Source organism: Zingiber officinale, chromosome 5B (genome assembly GCF_018446385.1).
Source record: "Zingiber officinale cultivar Zhangliang chromosome 5B, Zo_v1.1, whole genome shotgun sequence".
NCBI classification, from domain to species: Eukaryota; Viridiplantae; Streptophyta; class Magnoliopsida; order Zingiberales; family Zingiberaceae; genus Zingiber; species Zingiber officinale.
In genome coordinates, this window is record NC_055995.1 from 27,411,826 (window position 1) to 27,435,162 (window position 23,337).

Below are 23,337 nucleotides of genomic sequence, written 5' to 3' on the forward strand. Positions count from 1 at the left end.
ACTTGATGTTGATTTTTTGGGAGTGTATGTGCCACATCTTTTTCTTGCAGGACATCAAAAATGAGTGTATGTGCCTCATTAATATCATTACGATACATCGTAAAGAGCGCAACAATTTTTTAAACATGATTCAGGCATGAAAAATGAGGTTTTTTGACTCAATATAAATGAAATGTAGATGATAATCACTGAAACACACTATATTTGAGATGCTTCATCCATTCTCTTTATTAAGATTTAAAATTTTTAATTTTTAAAGTCTCTAAAGTTAATCAGTCGATTTTAACCAAAACCAGCTGATGGACCAAACGACATTAGATAGACATAGGATAAGTTCTTATGTGCTCGGGCTGGTGTCCTAAACGTGAAAATGTCCATTAATATCATTATGATACAACGCATTGAGAGTTATGAATTTTTAAACACAATCCGGGCACAATAAATGATGTCATAAGCTCAAAGTAAATAAAAATTATATGAAAATCACTGACCCACCCCATATTTGAGATCCTTGAGCTTCCATCTATGTGATGGTGTTAAAATTTTTAGTTTTGGGATAGCCGAAGTCCATCAGCCGATTTTGACCAAAATTGGCTAATGGACCAAACTATATCGAATCATCATGTGGCTGAATCCTAAGTGTTTGGGTTGGTCTTCTGAACATGAAAATGACTATTAATATCATTACGATACACAATATTGAGTGCAGTAATTTTTTAAACATGATTCATGCATGAAAAATGAGGTTTTTTTTACTCAATATAAATGAAATGCAAATGATAATCATTGGAAAAAAAATACTATATTTGAGATGCTTCATCCATTCTCTTTCTTAAGATTTAAAATTTTTAATTTTTAGGGTCTCTAAAGTCCATCAGCTGATTTTGACCAAAATCGGCTAATGGACCAAACAACATCGGATCGACTTGGGACAAGTTCCTATGTGCTCGAGCTAGTGTCCTGAACATGAAAATGTCCATTAATATCATTACGATACAACGTATTGAGAGTTACAAATTTTTAAACATAATTCGGGCACAATAAATGATGTTGTAAGCTCAAAGTAAATAAAATTTTTATAAAAATCACTGACTCACACCATATTTGAGATCCTTGAGCTTCCCTCTATGTGATGGTATTAAATTTTTAGTTTTGGGATAGCCGAAGTCTATCAGCCGTTTTAACCAAAACTGGCTGATGGACCAAACTATATCAAATCGTCATGTGGCCGGATCCTAGGTGTTCGGGCTGGTCTCCCGAATATGAAAATGTCCATTAATATCATTACAATACATTGTATTGAGTGCAGTGATTTTTTAAACATGACCCGGGCATGAAAAATAAGGGTTTTTGACTCAATACAAATGAAATGCAAATGGTAATCCCTTAAACACACTATATTTGAGATGCTTCATCCATTCTCTTTCTTAAGATTTAAAATTTTTAACTTTTAGGGTCTTTAAAGTCCATCAGTCGATTTTGAGTAAAACTGGCTGATGGACCAAACGACATCGGATCAACTTGGGACAAGTTCTTATGTGCTCAGGCTTGTGTCCTAGATGTGAAAATGCCCATTAATATCATTAATATACAACGTATTAAGAGTTATGAATTTTTGAATATGATCCAGGCACAATAAATGATGTTCTAAGCTCAAAGTAAATAAAAATTATATGATAATCACTAACCCACACCATATTTGATATCCTTGAGCTTCCTGCTATATGATGGTGTTGAAATTTTTAGTTTTCAGATAGTCGAACCCATCAATCAGTTTTGATCAAAATCGACTGATGGACCAAACTATATCGAATCGTCATGTAGCTGGATCCTATGTGTTCGAGCTAATCTCCCGAACGTGAAAATGCTCATTAACATCATTATGATACATCGTATTGAGTGCAGTAATTTTTTAAACATGATTCGGGCACGAAAAATGAGATTTTTGACTCAGTATAAATGAAATGCAGATGATAATCAATGAAACACGCTATATTTGAGATGCTTCATCTATTCTCTTTCTTAATATTTAAAATTTTTTATTTTTAGGGTCTCTAATGTCCATCAGTCGATTTTGACCAAAACTGGCTGATGGACCAAACGACATTGAATCGACTTGGGACAAGTTCTTATGTGCTCGGGCTGGTGTCTTGAACATGAAAATGACCATTAATTTCATTGTGATACAACGTATTAAGAGTTATGAATTTTTAAACACGATCCGGGCACAATAAATGATGTCGTAAGCTTTAAGTAAATGAAAATTATATGATAATCACTTACCCACACCATATTTTAGATCCTTGAGCTTCCCTTTATGTGATGGTGTTAAAATTTTTATTTTTTGGATAGTCGAAGCCCATCAATCGATTTTGACCAAAATCAGCTGATGGACCAAACTACATCGGATCGACATGTGACCAGATCCTATATGTTCAAACTAGTCTCTTGAACGTGAAAATGCCCATTAATATCATTACGATACATCATATAAGTGCAGCGATTTTTTAAACATGATTTGGGCATGAAAATGAGATTTTTTGACTCAATATAAATGAAATGCAGATGATAATCACTGAAACACACCATATTTGAGATGTTTCATCCATTATCTTTCTTAAGATTTAAATTTTTTTATTTTTAGGGTCTCAAAAGTCCATCAGCCAATTTTGACCAAAATTGGCTGATGGACCAATTGAAATCGGATCAACATATGGTCGGATCCTATATGTTCATGCTAGTGTCCTGAATGTGAAAATGCCCATTAATTTCATTATGATACAACGTATTGAGAGTTGAGATTTTTTAATACACCATATCGGGACCAATGGCTTTTTAACAAATTTCTATCACAATAAATGACACAACAACACAACACAATTTATGACACAACTTTTTTCACAATACTTTACACAATCCAATAAAAAAATAATTTAGAACACAACACAACAATTTATATCTCTACATGATTGAACATATGAATATAGAAACATAATATAGACAACATTACATTGAGATATTTAAATATATTTAGCAAAACACACATCTGAATATATTTAGCAAAATACACTTATATGTTCATTCATCACAATGATAGACTTGTGTGCCAAATACATACAAAAGTTGAACACTATCACAAAAGAACACCAATACAAGAATACCATTACATGTATCATTGCTGGAGGCATTCTACAGGATTTTTTATTGTGACCCAATTGTTTGCACCTACTACACTTGTTTTCAACCTTTCCCGTGTCCTTGGAAGGGATCCTCGCCTTCTTCCTTCTTCCAGGTTGCACAAGGCTACTAAGTGGTAAAATAATACATTCTTGTCCACCTATTGGCCAATATTGTTTACTTATATATGGATAAATAAGATTCATGTAAGTACTTTTTCAAGTATCAAATAAGAAATAATGCTCATAATACTTACACGGGTCTATGCTCTTGTATAAACACACTGCCATAGTGTGTGGGCAAGGAAGTCCTGAAATTTGAAACTCGTCGCAATCACATTTACAACACTCCATGTCAACAATATAGGATGGTGATGAAGTTTGTACCTCCATTTCTATTCTGGTATGTGGATGAGCAGTATAGTACCCAATTTTTTATCTCCTTGTCTCAATCTCCTTCATAACAAATGGCATCAATACTCCTGAGGAATTAGCCACTTGCTCCCTACGGTATAAAATCATTGAGCAGCCTTCCTCCTTGTGTTGTTTATCAGTGTTGTAATTGGGAGTTCTCGAATCTTCTTGAACAATGTACTCATGCTTTCAAAATAATTCATTGTCAACATTGAGTACCTTTTGTTGGTGCAATATCCCCTGGGTCAGGTTCACCAGGTTGACTACGCTTGAGTTGGCTCAAGCTCGAGTCTTGATATTTGAGTTTCGATGTTTGACAATACACAGAGACTGGCAATACGTGGAAATTACAGGTGCAATCGCCCGATTAGGGAGATTGCTGGAGTAATTTTCCTCTAGTTCGGGTTTGACCAGATTGGTGTGAAGAAGAGTCAAGTAGATCAAGATTGACTGGATACTTGACTAGGAAGTCCTGGTGAGTGAAGCAAGGTAGTTGGGAAATCCTGGTGAGTGAAGTCAGGTGAAAGACCTAGTAAGTGAAGTTAGGCAGAAGGGAAGTCCTGGTGAGTGAAGCCAAGCAGTTGGGAAATCCTGGTGAGTGAAGTCAGGTGAAAGACCTAGTGAGTGAAGCTAGGCAGAAGGAAAATCCTGGTGAGTGAAGCCAAGTGAAAGACCTAGTGAGTGAAGCAAGGCAGAAGGTAAATCTTGGTGAGTGAAGCCAGGTGAAAGACCTAGTGAGTGAAGCTAGGTAGAAGTTAAAGCCCTGGTGAGTGAAAGCAGGCACGGGAAAATCCAAGTGGGTCAAGACTGATCGGACACTTGGTGAGGAAGTCCTAGCAGATTGAGGGTGATAGGATGCTAAGCATGATGTTCCAACAGGTCATGATTGACCGGATGTTAGTTTTAGGGACTTTGGACTTGATTTGGTAAGTCATAAATGGGCCAAATCAATCAATCGATCGATTGACTCATGTCCAATCGATCGATTGATCGATTGGATGAGGTCCCACGACAAAAGGACCTCCCAATCCATCGGTGAATCGATTGGGAAGGGTCACCGTCGCACAGAAGTCCTCCCAATTGATCATCCGATCGATTGGGAGCCTCCAATCGATCGGGCGATCGATTGGGAGGCTGGAGAATCGCGGGACAACTTTGAATCGTTTGGGCAATCGATTCAGATGATTTCTAGAGAGCACAGAGGTGCTCTGAATCAATCAATCGATCGATTCAAAGTCTCCCCAATCGATTAAGAGTCATTCAATCGATTGGGATCCGACCGTTGCGCAGGTTATAGCCGTTGGTGAGTGATTTTCTACGCACTTCTTCGGCTTTCTTCTCCGCGCAAATCACAGCGAGCTCAATAGCAATTTCTCCACTCTCACAGCCAGATCTTGATGGCTCTTGGAGACAAGTGTAGGTACACTGCCAAGGTTCAAGAGGTAACAACAAGTAACAAGTAAGCAAGAAGGAGTTTTTATTTACATCTTTTGTATTTTCTTCTTGCGTGAGTTGTATTTGTTGTGTGGGTTTGTACAAGGCTTCTCTGCCTTCGGTAGTTACCGTAAAGGAGTGTTTTTATTAGTGGAGAGTGCTCGTGTGTGTGAATCCTTGGATTAGTCACCTCGTCTTGAGGTGGATACCAAGTAAATCCTTTGTGTTAGCATTGTAACTTTGTTTTTTGTATTTTCCGCTGCATATCATCACCAAGAAGCAAGCTACGAAGAGTGTGACGAGCTATTCACCCCCCTCTAGCACATTTCGACCCTAACAAGCAGTATCAGAGCGAGGTCATTCTTCACCGGAATCATCACCGGAAGGGGCAACAAGGCTAGAGGGTAAAGAAGTTGAAGCAAATTTCATCAAGCCAAAGATTTTATCAAGAGCTCAACTTCAAATGGAATTCGGAGATGGATTCGGATTTGACACAAGGGTGCCTCCACCATTCACTTCAACAAGCTTCGATCTTTGGAAATCAAGGATCAAAAATTTCTTGATGGTGGAGATAGAGCAATGACTTGCTCTAATGGAAGGCTTCGAAGCTCCAAGAAATTCAAAAGGCAAGATCCTTAAGAAGAGCAAATGGAGCTAAGAGCAAATTCAAAGGAGCGAGGCAAATGATAAAGTGACCAAGCTATTGGTCAATTTATTGCCAAGCAATATTTTGGCTCAAATTGAATTCTGGAGAATTCAAGGATGCCAAGGAGCTTTGGAGCAAACTGAAAAAGGTTCATGAGATTCCCTCCACTGTACAAAATCAAGAAGAATCCAAAGAGGGAAACTCATTGGATCAAGATCAAGGAGGAGAGGAGTCCGAGGTTGAGACATGTTCAACATCGAAAAAAGAAGAACAAGAAGTGTCATCTTCAAAGGAATGCAATGAGAAGGGAAAAGAAGGAGCATACTCTTTGTTCTATGTACAAGATGAAGATGAAGAAGTCTCCACCTCTAGGATTAAGGGGGAGAGACATTCGTTGACACCGGACCAAGAAGAAAGAGAAGCTTCTACTTCCGAGTCAAGCAAAGAAGAAGAAGAAAGTGTTATCCCTACACATGAAGGTATAACTAGTTCAATTAAAAATAAAAATCATATTATATATTTTGAGTGTAGGGAACATGGGCACTACAAAAGTAAGTGTCCTAAATTGGCCAAGAAAAAGGGTCAACTGGTACAAAGAGGCAAGGAGAAGCCCAAGGAGATCACCCCCATAATAAGGAAGAGCAAGGAGCACATTGTATGCTTCTTATGTTATCAAAAATGACATTATCGGAGTCAATGTCCTAAGGGGAGGAAAGTGGTCAAAATCAAGGGTGGAAGCACAAGTCAAGGGGGAGCTTCCAAGGTAAACCCCAAGGTATCATTGAGTCTATCCCTTTAAATCATGGTAAAAAGCATGTTAGTTCAAATTTATATCACTTTAATGCTATTTACCATAAAAATGGAAAGCATGATAGCATTAAGGAAAAATATGTAGCTTTCCATGCTAAGACTACCACACCTAGGGTTAGGAAGGTAGATAGAAATTTGGGCAAGAATACTAAGGATAGTAGATACAAGCCCAAAAATAGAAATGCTCAAGGATTTAAAGAAAAATCCAAAACTAAGGATTTAATGATGGAAAATCAAGTCTGATGTCAAGGCTTGATAACATGGAAAAGACCTTAAAGAGAATCGAAGATTTTCTTAAGGGCCAAAATGGGCATCACCTAGGGCTAGGAACACAAAAGCCATCAAATGATCATAGAGGTTTGGGATACAAACCTAAGACTAAGAATGATGTAACTTCTTACCATAGGGTTCCATATAGCTATGGAACAAATCCTAAGTCTAGGAGTCAAGTCAAGGATACAAGGAAAGTTATCCCTAGGAGTATCTTTGCAACAACAAATGTGACTAAGACTTCTAATAAGTCTAAGAAAGTCACCAAGAAGGTCACAAGGGAAGTTATCCTTAGAGTTGACCTAGAGAAAGTGATCAAGGCTTCTAGGAAGCCTAACAAAGTCACTAGGAAGGTATCTAGGGAAGTTATCCCTAGTGAGTACCTAGAACATCCAAGGAGCACCAATAGGTGTTGGGTTCCTAGGAGCATATTATCTACCCCCTACATGGGTTAAAGAGTGTCAACTCTATTTAGAAGGGTGGTTAACCCAACTTTAATAAAGTTGACACTTGGAGGTATTTTCAAGGTTTTTGTTAACCTTTGAAAATGCAAAGGATTAATTATCTACTCTTTGAAAGAGTAAAATGTTTTATAATTTGAGAAATTTGATGTAATTTTAATTGGCACAACAAATCAAGAGTAAAAGAAATGCCAAGTTAGGATTTTGGTATTTTCTTAAGGAGTTAAGGGCAAGATTTATGCCTTAATTTAAGATGTTTACTCTTGTAAGAGTCAAATATGTCAAACCCTGAGGAATTATGCTTAATTTAAATTAGTACAAATTAAGAAAGGGAAAAAGAAATGTCAAAATTGGGAGTTTGACATTTTCTTGAGAAAAAGTGGACAATATAGGATTTAATTTCAAGTTAGCTAAGGTTTAAGGATAATTAGATCGGTAATCTAGGTATTTTATTTATGCTAACTTGCCATGATTGTTTGCTGTTCATATGTCATGACATCATATTTTGCATTCATATTTTATTATTAAAAAATATAAAAATATCATATCATGTCATTCATATATCTTGTAGTAATAGCGAATTTTCTTTTGAAAATTATTTATTTTGATGTATGTCATAACACATCATGCATTATTTTTAATTCCTTGCAATTAAGGATAATAGCATTTACTAACAAGTAACATCCTAGGTGGATGTTCATAATCTCAAAGTGTCTAGGTAGATATGCATGATCTCTAGTTTAGGGCAAAATCAAATTTTACATCTCACAAAGACCTATAAGGTGACTTGTATGTGTTTTAGTACACATTAGATACAAGTGAGATGCTAGGATGATGAACAAAACTCAAAATGTTGATTTAGTGCATTCTTTTGAGTTTTAGGTTCATCAAAACATAAAACTATGTGTCTTCCAATCATTGGGAAAGCTAATATACAAGTCATGTGCATTGAGCCCAAAGAACATGGTTGGATATTGATTTTGAAAATGATTTTAAATATACTTTGGAAAATCTTGATGAAGACTATCTTTTGAAAGTAATCATCATTGAAAAGTTAGACACAAACTAGAAGAAAATATTGAAGTTTTTACAAGTTTTCAAGTTTATGTCAATCTTTGAAAATAAGAAGTATTTTCATAGAAAACTATTTTTTCATGATAGTATATACCCTAAATAATGTCTACAACAACTTTCATAATTTTTAGAATTTTATAGAATTTTTTGGGGAGTTTCTGAAATTCACTGAAATACAATTTCAGAGATATCAGACCTTCAATCGATCACCCGATCGATTGGAGTGCCTCAATCGATCGGGCGATTGATTGAGAGGCATGATGTCGCAAGAAGAAGCTCACTGGATCAATCCTCCGATCGATCTACACTTATTGAATTGATCCATGGATCGATTGGATCAGGTTCAATCGATTCATACCCCAACTTCAATCGATTGAAGCGCTGATTTTGACTGGAAAAGCTTGCTTTCAGTGATTTAACCCATTTTCCGTCCATGTAACCATTTCTAACCCCTCAACACACATTTGTATACATTTACGGAGAGTTTTCATGATGAAAACATGGATGGATTGGTTAAGGGAGACTAAGTAGAGGTTTAGGCTTAGGTTTGGTTTCAATATAAAATTTTTGAACCTCAAAACTTCTAAATTTGGGTTTCCTAAAGGTTTAGAGATTTCAAGTCATTATTGGTGCAATGACAGAAGTTACGAGCATATCTTTAGGGGGAGTTACTCTTTAAAAATATGAAAATTTATTTGTTTTCATATACCTTGGAAGGTGGTCAACCTTCCTTAGCGTAAATGCTCAAGGTTGAGCATTTTGAATATAATAGGGAGTGGATATGTTCATTGTTTAGTTGTTCATGCTCAAGGGTGAGCATTGAAAGAAAATGAAATGTATGGTACCTTCATTATTGAATTGGTTAAAGCTCAAGAGTGAGCAGTAAAGGTAAATGAAGGGTATGAGACCTTCATTATTGTATTGTACACAACATGTGAAGTTGTGAACAATGTTTGGTAACTCTTCAGGGGGAGAGTTTTTGATGTGTGCCAATAGGGGGAGAATGTGTGATTTAAGTTAGACCTTCATTACCTAAAGAGGGAGTTTGCCCTCTAGAAAAGGGGGAGAATGAAGGGCATGTATGGTTTAAGTTAGACCTTCATTACCTAAAGAGAGAGTCTGCCCTCTAGAAAAGGGGGAGAATGAAGGGTACCCTCATTCATACATTGACATGAAGAAAGTTGAGGCTATGGGATTAGCCTAACTTAAAGGTATTGTCAAACATCAAAAATGAGAAAATTATTGGTGCAATATCCCCTGGGTCAGGTTGACCAGATTGACTGCGCTTGAGTTGGCTCAAGCTTGAGTCTTGATGTTTGAGTTTCGATGTTTGACAATACATGGAGACTGATAATACGTGGAGATTGCAGGTACAATCGCCCGATTGGAGAGATTGCTGGAACATTTTCCTCTAGTTCGAGTTTGACCAGATTGGTGTGAAGAAGAGTCAAGTAGGTCAAGATTGACCGAATACTTGACTAGAAAGTCCTGGTGAGTGAAGCCAGACAGTTGGGAAATCCTGGTGAGTAAAGCCAAGTGAAAGACCTAGTAAGTGAAGCTAGAAAGAAGGGAAGTCCTGGTGAGTGAAGCCAGGCAGTTGGGAAATCCTGGTGAGTGAAGTTAGGTGAAAGACCTAGTAAGTGAAGCTAGGCAGAAGGAAAATCCTGGTGAGTGAAGCCAGGTGAAAGACCTAGTGAGTAAAGCTAGGAAGAAGGTAAATCCTGATGAATGAAGCTAGGTGAAAGACCTAATGAGTGAAGCTAGGCAGAAGTTAAAGCCCTGGTGAGTAAAGGTAGGCACGGGAAAATCCAAGTGGGTCAAGGTTGACCGGACACTTGGTGAGGAAGTCCTAACAGATTGAGGGTGACAGGATGCTGGGCATGATGTTTCAACAGGTCATGGTTGACCAGATGTTGGTTTTAGGGACTTTGGACTTGATTTGGCAAGTCATAAATGGGCCAAATCGATCAACCGATCAATTAACTCATGTCCAATCGATCGGTTGATCGATTGGATGAGGTGTCGCGATAAAAGGACCTCCCAATTGATCGGTGAATCGATTGGGAAGGTGTCGTTGTCGCACAGAAGTCCTCCCAATCGATCAGTTGATTGATTGTGAGCCTCCAATTGATCGGGCGATCGATTGGGAGGCTGGAGAATTGCGGGATAACTTTGAATTGATCAACCGATCAAGGCAATTTCCAGAGGGCACAGAGGCGCTCTGAATTGATCAACCGATTGATTTAAAGTCTCCCCAATCGATTGAGAGTCATTCAATCGATTGGGGTCCGATCGTTGCGCAGGTTATAGCCGTTGGCGAGCGATTTTCTGCGCACTTCTTCGGCTTTCTTCTCCGCGCGATCACAGCAAGCTCCACAACAATTTCTCCACTCTGACAGCCAGATCTTGAAGGCTCTTGGAGACAAGTGTAGGTACACTGCCAAGGTTCAAGAGGCAACAACAAGCAACAAGTAAGCAAGAACAAGGAGTTTTTATTTGCATCTTTTGTATTTTCTTCTTGCGTGAGTTGTATTTGTTGTGTAGGTTTGTACAAGGCTTCTCCGCCTTCGGTAGTTACCGTAAAAGAGTATTTTTTATTAGTAGAGAGTGTTCGTGTGTATGGATCCTTGGATTAGTCACCTCGTCTTGATGTGGATACCAAGTAAATCCTTTGTGTTAGCATTGTAACTTTATTTCTTGTATTTTCCGCTGCATATCATCACCAAGAAGCAAGCTACAAGGAGTGCGATGAGTTATTCACCCCCCCCCCCCTCTAGCACATTTCGACCCTAACACCTTTTACCATGGAAATGTGCATTTACCCTTTTTGTACATTCTATATTTTGAAGTCATTTATAAGCATCTACATGTGTCTCTGACATAGTCTGCATGATTAGATCAAATTGTGGAATTGTATGTGCTCTAGCTGCAGTCCAAAGCATTCCTAATGTAGCTCTATCATGAGTATCAATAATCATATTACATGACAAGTGACGACAACATAATCCATGGTAAGCAAAAGGGTAAACTTTACTAATTACAAATAATATTTCACGATGTCTATCAGATATAATTGTTATATTTGATGGATCAACTACAAGAAATATCTTTAAATGATTTAAAAATCACTCTCATATAGAGCCACACTCAACCTCAGCAATTACAAAGCCAACTGAAAGAAGATTTCCATTACCATCTACTATTGTATCCATCAATAATACACCAGGGTACTTGCCCCTCAAGTGTGTTTCATTAATTCCAATTAATTTTTAAAAAGAGGTTCGAAAAACTCTTCCACATGCACCAAAAGTCCAAAAATGATGATGGAACTTATCACTATTTCTTTTCAATACAACGTATGTATCTGGGTCTCTATATTTTAGCTCATGAAATAGTCTAGGGGCATCACCATAATCCATATCAAAATCACCTACCACCTTATTTATAGCTTTCATACGTGCATAGTATGCCTTTTTGATATTATATATTCATTCTAAATCGTGATTTTATCTCATTTTGAATGTTTATAGGTCTATAATCTTCTGATGCCACAAAATGACTTTCAATCTAAGAAACTATAAATAAAGATGTGCATGCAGGATGATCAACTATTGTCATATAAAGATGACACTAATAATGCTCTAAATATTTTGTAACTATGAACTCAATATCTCCCCTTGTAATTATTATCCATGTGCAATTTTCTTCATCACAAATTATTTTAACTCTATTCTTCCTTATGTCCTTTATTTTGTATGTGAAGTGTTTGTTCATAGCATATTTAGCAAGTGCATCTTTAAAATATTTTTGTATTGTATATACCTACAATATTAATTTATATATGTTTATATAAGTACTATTGAAATTTAGTTGAGTTAACATAATAAAAGTTTTAAAAAATACACAACTACCTTACCAACAAAAAATTTCTCAACAAAGTCATCTACTTGTTCGATTAGCAATAAAAAAAAGTCTTATGTTCATTTAATATGCATCTTCAGCTAATGGAAACTGCTTTTCAAGGTCACTATATTCATTAGTGTTGATTGGCTCATCTAATGAATAGTGGATATCATTTGCTAAGAATTAATTCTCAGAAACATTCATTTGAATTTCTGCTTCCATTCTATTCTCATTATATTCTTGTTCAATTCACATATCTTCAAAAAGATCTTCCAATCATGTACTTTTATGTATTGGATCATACTCAAAACTAGGAGTTTGTTCATTCAAATTGAACATGTAATTAATAGTCTCTCTAGTATTGACCATAACACTAGATGAAGTTGAATGTATCATATTACCGATACCCAAATTTATATTTGGAGTAATAGATTTGTTTCGGTTCTCTATTTGTGAATCTATAGATTGCATCATAACTGTGAGCATCTCATCAAAAATTTGATCTTCCCTACATTGATAAAATCATAAATTAACCATATTGTAAACAAAAATTCTATTAATATTTAAAAAATCACATTAACCGAGTAGAGGAAGTCAATATATCATTAAAAGTGTATCTTACTAAAATTGTACAATAAATCTTTTAGAATCTATCCCTTAAGAAATAATTATATGTAATATAGACCCAAAATTAGTATTTTAATTTAAAGAGTTAAATAAAGACATCTAAAAATTATAAATGTTATTCTTCCTACAAATTCATAATACTAATATATAAAAAGGGAAAAACATAACTAAAATATAGTAGAAGACAACATACATCTCTAGATTGATCATAGTGAAAAGTTGCATACTCGGTAGGATTTTAATTATTGTCGGTGCTTTAGAATTTTTCTTGAATGCTTGCAATTTCCGCAATAGTGTCAAAAGTTTTGGAACTACTAGAACATTAGTTTACACCAAACTAAAGCGCAAACTTCATTTATAAGGGTGGTTCGCACTTTAGGAAGTTTTGAGCGCTAACCCAAATAAATAACATACCTCGCTCGACCGTTGCAATAGGAGATGGAGAGGAGGAAAGTTGCATTTCACTAGTTAGGACTTCAGAGGAGAGGGTCATTTGTCTTCATTGAGTTCTTGCACCGTACTACAATGAATGAAACACATTGACTTGCTGAATCATGTTGTACCGTGGTATTTAGATTTAGGTTTGACGAAGAAGATGCACTGGTCGTCAGTGTTGGTTCGGACACACGTCAAGAAGAGAAATCAACCGTCGCATAGTGCTGCAACATCAAAAACAAGTTAAGTTGCTGCATCGTGCGTTTGAAGAAGAAGATAAACCGTGTTGTGTTTAGATTTAGGTTTGACGAAGACAATGAAATTGGAATCCCAACCAAGAGGAACATTTTACTTCTATGTATGCTATGAATTTATAAACAATTGACAACATGTCAACTGAAATCTTGTTTTAATAATTTTACCTATATACTTATCTAAGTCAAATAAAACATAGTTACACTCATCTAGACATTCCTTACCGTCCATCCTTATATTATATAAAAGAACCACTTAAATAACTAAGAAGTGGAAAACAATTTTTTTTCTATACGTCCGTAGAAAATTAATATTTTACTTTATAATAATAAATATGTCACCCTCACTCTTTAACTGGACACTCAAATACCTATATACTTATCTAAACATCCTATCTGTATCGTTTTGTCGATGTAAGATTAATTATTGTTATTATAGTGGATATATATATATATATATATATATATATATATATATATATATATATATATATATATATATATATATATATATATTATTATTGTCATTATTGTATTAATCTTTTAATATCCTGCTTACCTAATATATCACTAAAGCTACCATCATAGGACTAGGATTACAATCTTTTATTATAATATTCTATTTACTCACAAAATAATATAAAATTATAAATAAAAGAATTATTTGATTATTAAACAAATATATAAATTTACGGTAATTTTTTATATTATCATTATTTTTATAGCAATAGTACTTCCTTACTATTGATCTCCCATTGCCAAAGGGAAACTAAGCCATTGCTCATCTTAGCATCCATGATAATTATTTTTCCCACCTCTTCTTTGTTTCTTTTTAACTTGGGTGTCTACTCTTTCTGTTTGTGAGCTCCCTTGATTGTATTTTCATAGATCTTTCAAATTCTTCATCAATCCCAAAATGGTGGTGGTTATAAATTTAACCTTCTGCATGGATGAGGAGATAATAAAGCTCATCATCATACTCAGCTGAGGGAGATCGATAGGCTTGACATCATGCTCTGATGAGGGAACCTGTAGTCCAATCACGTAGCACTTGATGATCCAATACAATATAACACCCGAGCTTTCCTAATTTGATGGTTCAACTGAGTTGGCAATTAGTGAAAATTGATATAATCTCTATTTCATTCAAAGTTTAGACTCGAACTGTTGGAATGAAAAGTTCAAAGAATCATTCCTATGCCGATGTGCTGATCCCGATCCCAACTCTCAGATGTTAATCTCTGTTCCTTGAAAAGGATGGCAAAGGAGCACTCTCTTGTGGCCGGAGAATAACAAGGATGCTGAACATCCCAAGCATCGGCAAGACTGTAAGCCACTTTAAAAGTTTATAGTAATGCATATGGAAGGTGAGTGAAAACTCATCAGAGAAGTAAAGCCCATTTCTGTCCACCATCTCAACCACGACTGTTCCTGTTGTTCGGACAGGTACTGTTGGAAGCTTGATCCGCTGCTTCCCAGGACGATCGTAGACCTGATTTACCACAATACGCCTCTCTCCTTGATAATTTCCCGGCACTAGCAAAGTTGTCTAGTGTTCAACGAAGAGAGTGGAAATAGAATCAATGATGGGAAGTGAGCGTGCAAGATTCAAAGAAACAGGTCGAAATTGTCTTACTGTAACAGTATAGGGTCCTTGAAACCCAGAAGGCACCCTGTATTTGTCGATAATCTCCATCTCCACCCAGAAATGTTTTCCTTCATCACGGAAAGCTCTGGATGCATGCGAAATGAATATACCTTCACGGTAATTGCGAGCTGCAACATTGTTTCTACCTTGGTTGGGCGATCTCCATTCCTGCAATCAAGGGGAGCAAATCTATGTAACATTACAAGTTGGATAAGATTAAAAATAACTGCTACGCCAAATTTTGTGTGAAATTTCCGAATGAAACAAAAACAAATAAAAACTCTTAAGTCACGAGAACTATTAAGATTCTGCCATAACAAAATACAAAAACCAGAGCACCTTAAGAGGATGGTGCGATGAGGCAGTGGAGAAGCAATACACATTGCCATTCATAGTAGTCACAATAAGATCAAGGTCATGTCCACCATCAACATTATCAGCCAAGACCATACTGTGTCTGCAGATAATAAAACATTTATAAAGAAAAGGTAAAGAAAATTGTATTAGATATAAACAAGGTACCATGGTTAATAACATACGAAGTCTCGCCAATGTCAACAACATCTGGACAACCTGTGGTTCCATCAATCAAGTACAAATAGCCATCAAATGAAGTGGTAACTAGAGTTAGCCCTTTAGATTGCTCATTTTGTTTATTTAGATCAACTAAAAGAATCCGACTCATAACTCTTCCATTGGTTCGGTAAGGGAAAGGTCGAACATGTGAACCGTCTCTGCCACTGAGAACGTAGATGTTCCCTGATGTGGTTGGGATCACTATATCAGTATGCCCATCTCCATCAACATCACCAACAGTTGGGCTCTGGCATCAAATCTCAAAATCATTTAGGCAACTGATAAATAAATGTTAATACCTAATAACACCCTAATCAGGTTGTCACATGCTGGTTAATGCAACTGTTTGTCACAAGAAAAACATTAATACAGATGCAATTCAAAAAAAACAGAAGTAAAACTGAGCATGTCTCAGAACAGTTAAACAAGAATCAAACTTTTAAAAATTCAGAACAGAACAGATTAGATATGCAATGTCTCAAGGAGATAGCTTGTTAGCATTGTAGTATATGCCAGACGGTTGTTTTCTAGAATTAACAAGGCAAATCAAGGTTTCACATCTGCCTCAGAACATGCTTGCTTAGTGAAAGGTAATTCATTTGGTAAAACATGCTTGCTATAAATCTCTATGATCAATAAATATTTTAATATTATCATAAAGAACACTGTGAAATGCATATCTCAGTATTAGTGGAGAGAAAAAAATGGCAATCCAAGTCATATTCATGCCACATGAACAAAATGGCATTTAGTATTATAACACTATGATTCTCTATATAAGTTCCATCGGATTTGAAATTCTTTGTTCAAATCAAAATATTAAAAAAATACTATTTATCCTACATGTAGTATACACAATCAAATCTAGCATAAATATGCACAAGTACAGGTAAGATCACCTTAAGAAGAAATGAATCAAGTTTAAATGGCATCCAGATAAAAATGAAATAAACTTGCCTGTGGTATTAGACTCTTAAGATGCACTTCCCAAATTTCTTCTCCTTGTGCAGTCCATGCTGCAACATTTCCATGAGTGTCAACTGTCACTATTTCAATTTTGCCATCATCATTAATATCAGCTGCCACAGCTGGTGCTTGAATCTCAGCCATCTCAAGAGGAAATTTGTTTCTCACTTGGCCTACACGAAATTGCTTTCAAAAATAAAATCAAGAGATCGAAGCTTTGTGCTTGGTTCTGATAATTTAAGATTACATAATTGCATATTTGAGATAGAGAGAGAGCAAGAGACATGTTAATAATATCCTTTAAATTTAGATTGTCTTCTCTTTTTGAAAATGAATACAAGAGATATTAATGTTACATAAGTGTCACATCTAGGAAAGTCTTAAGTAAATAAAGGCACGGGTTTGCCATTAGACCTAGTCCATTTCAGTTCAAGATTAGTGAAACTTGGTGAGGACCCTAATTCCCAAACATATACCACAAACTCTAATGTCAGCAACTAAACTAAATCCACCCTTAGGATACACAACCACAAAATTTGATCTCATGTCAAATTCCTATTTCTACTGAATATTCACTGGCTTCTATTCAGAGAGGTTTCAGTTTGTATTCTAAATTTCTACAAGTTCTAACAGAAAATCCTACTCAAACTACAAAATTTACCACAATAGTAAAGCTGCAATTCCTCCAATATATATTGGGTAAATTGCAGTATATAAACATGAAGATGTTGCAGTTAATAACATTACAAAGAACACATTGACTTAACAAAGATAATAATTACAACTATAAAATGAAACCAAAAGAGATTACCATGATGATCCAAAATATAAAACAAGCCATAGGAAGTGCCAACAAGAATGTCCAATTTTCCATCACCGTCCAAGTCAACCACAGTAGGAGAAGAATAAACATATGCACGGAAATTCCCCGAATCAACACTTAAATCAAGATCTTGAATCCATTTGACTTGCTTTGTATCAAGGTTGAAAACTACAATCCCACTTGCTACATATTTTTCAATGTTGATTCCCCCTAACTCAGCTGAATGCTCTGGATTATCATAATACCTGCCAACTTATCAACTGTAATAAGAAAGAATTGAAAGCACAAAAAACCTTAGATATATATGACATTCACCAAAAAAACCAATACCTGATGAAATGCATTAAATATACAAGAACAAAATGATAGTAGTATCTCAGTTGAATACAACCATAGTTTGGGCAGATGATCAAGAATCAATTAGACAAGCCAACATTGTGAGAATCATGACCTAAGACTATGACCAGTAAGAATAATTACACACGGTTCGCATACAACCATTAAATTTATGAAAATTGCATGAAAAGCAGTGTAAAAAGTATGCTGATTGTTCCTGTAATAAACTTCCATCAATATTGAGTTATTATTGTAACATTGTAACCTACATAAGATTAATATATCATATGTCAGATGTAGAAAGTATCAAATTAGTCTATGACTTTAGCACCAATTTTCATTTCAAGAAACAGAAATGGCTAGGAAGATGATATCAAGGTACAAGAAAACTTTTTAAACAAAAAGCAGAGAAGTTGCTTACCACAAACTTTTCCACAGGATAATTAAATCCGAAAGAAATACCAGAAACAGTTTTCGTATCATTATGGGCAATTTTTCATGTAAAAATACCACAGATGCATAAAGTAGAAATTCTTACTCGCGGTCAAAGAAGTATGAAACAGCCACAACCATTTCTTGAGTACCATCATTATCTATGTCAGCAATTACCTTCATAGAATATTAAAAATGTGGGTCAAGCCTTTAGGAATTAAATTCCTTGATTTTTTCCTTTTTCTGTATGATCAACTCCAATGGAAAATAATTGAAAAATAGCAGTTGATGGAACTTACTGGAGTGCAAAGTATGTGTGAATCTATGCTAACATAATCTTCGGCTGTCTCATGGCTCTCTTCTGTCCAATTTTCATCCCCCCACATTGATTCATCAATATAATCATCATAGTCATAATTATACTCATCAGCTAACTCATCTGTATCTCTAAACAAATCAAAAGATGAATCAGCTTCTTCTTCCAGTTCTTGGTCATTTTCCACAGTTGCTCCTTGCACTCTGTCACTAGTGTTATGGTCTTCCAAATGTCCATCGTGGGCCCCTTGATTATCAATTTCTTCAAGAAGCCTTCTTTGTGTCTGTGTTTGATTTTCCTCTGTACCATTTCCCAATGAAGTGTCCCTTTTGATTGTGTCATTAAGATTGCTTGACACTCCATTGTATTGACTAGTTTGGGCAACATCAAGTTTTCCTTTGTCCTCAAGCTTAGATGTATTCATTGAGAGGTTGTTCACAATGTTTGTAGAATCATAATTATTTGACCCATTCATGCTCCCATTTATATCTGGATAAAAAGCAACAGAAATTTCCTAATTTGATTCACAATCAAAATTTCAAAAAGGAATATGTGATACTTGGAATATTAGTTTATAAACCCATATGCTAATTTCTCAATCATCGTATAACATACTTACAAAATTTGACATGTGAATCCTAATATATTTACCATAGCAAAGTTATTTAAGAAATCTTAAATATGTTACAGGATTTGCAAAACACAGTGTTTCACGTTTAAATATGTATAAAAATGCAATCGCAAAAAGTTTACGAACAACAACAATCAGCACAATTATAATATGGCTAATTGGCCAACATCCTCAGGAAACAGAAATAAAAGCAAAGGTGATTGCAGTTGGGTTGTGATCACATACGAGATATTGAGTTCTTAGCAGAAGCCTCCTTGGAAATTGAATCATCATGGACATCTGGATGTGAACGATCCACTGGATCTGGATCCAAGCCAACATACCAGTTTTTACGAACCTTTCTACGAGGTACTTCTAGTTTATCCATCATCAGATAGCCAGAGACCCTATTATAGCCACCAGATTTATGTCAACATGCAGCAATCCACCAAACAATTGTTGAAGCTACTTACCTGAAAAAATTTACAACTCCATCATAGGTAGCTAATGCTATTTCTCTTGTACCATCCTTGTCTATGTCATATAAGAGAGGGCTGGAATGGACTGTCGATTGGTGGAAAGCAGGCCATCCTGATGAATTTGGAATTTTGACATCAATGGAAATTATATGCTATTATGTGTTGAGTAACTACAAAAAGCATGCAAAGGAGCTACCAACAAGATATTGAAATTTATAGATAAATGACTAGATAACAGAAATAACATTAAAGAGATACCTGGCATTTTATCACCATCAGAACCCTCCAATACTTCGAGGTAATGGACAAATGATGGTACCACTATCTCTAGCTTGCCATCACTGGAGTTGCAAGAATACAACAATAAGTCAACCTCTCAGTTAGCACAGATACGACTGTGCCCACTATTCTTAAAAAAAAACAAAGGCAGATATCTAGCGATCAGGTACTGTTATTCTTAAAAGTTAAGCAGTAAGCACCAAAGAAATGTTTAGTCTAAACACATGTTATACATCAATAAACAAGAAACAGCTTATTCATTGGAATTACTTCATGGCTACACCACTGTTAATACAGAGTTTAGTTGAACTTTGGTTAGTTTAGACAACAAATGTGCAGGAATTGTGATTGGTCCTAGCTGTTCAAAAGACTTATTTCAGAACCTATCTCAGCATAAATATTGACATTTATGAAGATAGAAAAAAAAACTCAAATGATAATATGGTGTGGCCTTTAATGTCTATCACTTTGCTTGGTGAAATTCAAAATTTAGTAGTCTTCCCCAAACAAATTTTATCTCAACATCTATCAGTGGCATAGTATGAAAATTAAGAAAGGTTAAATAGGCCAATTTTACCTTGAATTCTTCATCAGCATATTCAAAATTCAGAAACTTAAGGAAGATTTGCTAATATTAATTTTTAAGGCAAGTAGTTTTGCTCAGTTCGTACTAAACAATGCACTAGTTCCCATGAAATCCTTCACAAACAAAGTTAACTATGTCTAGTCAGGCAGATAAGTGATGGATATGCCTTACCTGTTGATATCAGCAATCAATGGAGTTGCATATATACTGGAGCTAACCTCGGTTTGCCATCTCAATTCTATATGCTTAGGACACTTGGTATTCAACAAAGCATCTTCATCTCTACGATTAAACAACAAGAAATTGGACGTGCGTCAGTACCAATGAGCTCAAAGCATAAATCTAGGGTTACTTAAGAGGTCAATTTTCTACATTGACTAAACATTGTGGAATTAAGAAAGTACTGATGCAGGCACAGTAACGGAGCTAGAAAAAGAGTGAATATCGTGAAAAACCAAGTTTTAGATCAAAACTACCATTTGGATACATTTCTAGTTGATTCTTTTATAAATTAAAAGAAAAACATCGGGAAGATGAAAATAATTAGAAGAAATAAATGGCGCGGAGCTTACAACTGGGGATATCCGAGCATATCATCACTTGCTTGCCGGTCGCGGAATTTGTTGGTGTGGTTGGACGGGGAGGCACCATCCACCGCAAGCAATTGCGGTGCAGCACATAGGAGTGCAAGGATGAAAAGACCCACGAAGAACCCCATCGGATCCGTGGCTTTTCTTCCAAATGCTCGATAGAAACCCTAACTCCGGAGATTAACGGCAGTAAACGGAAATAAGAAAACGAGTTGAATATGGAAGATAGTCAAGCCGGAGGATCGCCTGGCATCGCCCCCACCGCCGTCGATCAGCGTGGCAAGACCTAACCGTGACTGTAGAAGAAAGGGAAGATCCAGAGCCAAGAAGAAGAAAAAAACCGAAACTCAACCGGTTCGTTGTTCGACCGGACCCTGCCACTAAGAGAAAATGAATCAAATGTTTAGGAATAAAAAAATTAAATTAATTTAAATAATTATTTTAACAGTTTAATTTATTTTTAAATTTTAATTGACTTGATTCCGTTATCTTATCAAATAATAAACTTGAACATAATAAAATTTAATTTAACTTGATTTACTACAATTTATTTACAGCTCCGGAGAAAAAAAGCGACCTTTTAGATGGGTTGGATGGGCTGGGCTAAGCTTAATTGAAAATTTTGGTCTCACTTCGCTAATCTCAAAGAAGTAACATTAGGGCGGGACGGGTTGACGGAGTGTTGAGGACGAACATATTCGTTTTATCATCAAGAAGGAACATTGGGTTGGAAACTTCTATCTAATAGTTATTGTTAAAACTTTCGACAATAAAAAATCAAGAGCTAGTAATCATTTTTAATTCGTATTGATTGTGAGAATGCTAAATGTAATATCTTGCTATTTCTCGCTTTCCATCCACCTCTTTCATAAAATAACAAGTAATACATTTGTCAAACTTTGAAGTTTCTTGCTTACAAGCGTATGACCATTATGCAAGCTCCCTTCATATGTTGTCAATGATAGCTGTGAAATATATTTTTACGTTTTTTTTAATCTAGGTATTTAATTTTTGAACCGATTAATTCAGATGACTAACTCGGTTCTATAAAAATTTTTGATCAATCATCAAGATAAATCTAAAGATGAGAACGATGCATTGCCCACTGCCAACGTCCCAAAATTATCTTTAAGGGCAAAACTAGGATCTTATAATATAATTAATAAAAAAAATAAAATAATTATATTACAATGGTTCTTTTCTACTCTTTATATTTTAAAACATTACTACAATAGCTTTATTATCAATGGTTAGAATTTTCTCTACATAAATAATAAAACTATCATTCATTCAATCATTACTCATTCAATTGTGCAACCTATCTTTCACAATTCCAATGACAGAAAATACTCTTTCTACAATTACAGTCTCAACCAGTATAATTAATGTTAATGCCAAAAGCTTGAAAATCGACAGATACGCCAAGACCTTTCAAAGATCATTAAGATCATTCAATCCTTGAATTGCTTTGTTTGAACGCATATCACATATATAAGTTTCAAGTGTAAGTACCCCCCATGTTGATTTTGATATGATCAGCATAGTTAAGTTAAGTTTTGTGTCTTTTGATATCTTGTGTCTAAGTATACAGGAACTTAGGAATATAGAAAGTCGAGTGAAAGACGAGGCAAGCAAGAAGGATGTCAAGGGAAATGAGTCGATGGATTCGGTGCATTCGAGAGACAAAAAGCTATGGAATAGTACATCGATGGACAAGAATGACACACACAGAGTGTTTGAGGGATGAGAAGCCAGGGAGGAAGTCTGCTCATTGAGAAGATCGAAGTTAGGTTTGGGTGAACTCAACTCCAGATGATCGGAGTATCACCCAAGCAATTAGAGTTGTTCATTTTTGGATGAACAATACTCAAAGCACCTCCAAAATGCTTGGAGGCCCCCCTCGTACCTCTCTTGGAAGTGCCTTGGAACTCTCTTAGAAGCGCCCTCGCACCTCCCTTGGAAGCGCCCTCCCTCTCCATAGACGCACCTCCAATGAATAGTAACTGTTGGTTGACCGTTAAAACTTTATCCACTTGGAGGCACCCTGGATAGCTTTAGAGGTGCCTCCAAGCAATGGTAACTTATTCCAAGAGGTTATAAAAAGATTTCTAGAGCTAAGACTTAGATAACAATCATTGTAATCATTTTCCTAGCTTTTCTGAGCGTCCAAAAGAGCTACTCCGCCTGCATGA

The 23,337-nt window shown here is 35.8% G+C and overlaps 1 protein-coding gene across 1 annotated transcript; it reads right to left on the reverse strand.

Moving 5' to 3' along the window:
* Positions 1-14,562: 14,562 nt before the first annotated feature.
* On the reverse strand, positions 14,563-21,466 carry LOC121984273 (protein DEFECTIVE IN EXINE FORMATION 1-like). Its single transcript, XM_042537129.1, has 13 exons — positions 21,128-21,466; positions 20,727-20,837; positions 19,949-20,031; positions 19,685-19,802; positions 19,458-19,618; positions 18,585-19,090; positions 18,392-18,462; positions 17,506-17,762; positions 16,686-16,867; positions 15,692-15,975; positions 15,492-15,609; positions 15,141-15,320; positions 14,563-15,053 (listed from the first exon to the last, which is right to left on the reverse strand). The coding sequence occupies exons 1-13, from the start codon at positions 21,271-21,273 to the stop codon at positions 14,739-14,741; spliced, it is 2,532 nt and encodes an 843-aa protein (XP_042393063.1). The 5' UTR covers positions 21,274-21,466; the 3' UTR covers positions 14,563-14,738.
* Between the last annotated feature and the right edge of the window lie 1,871 nt (positions 21,467-23,337).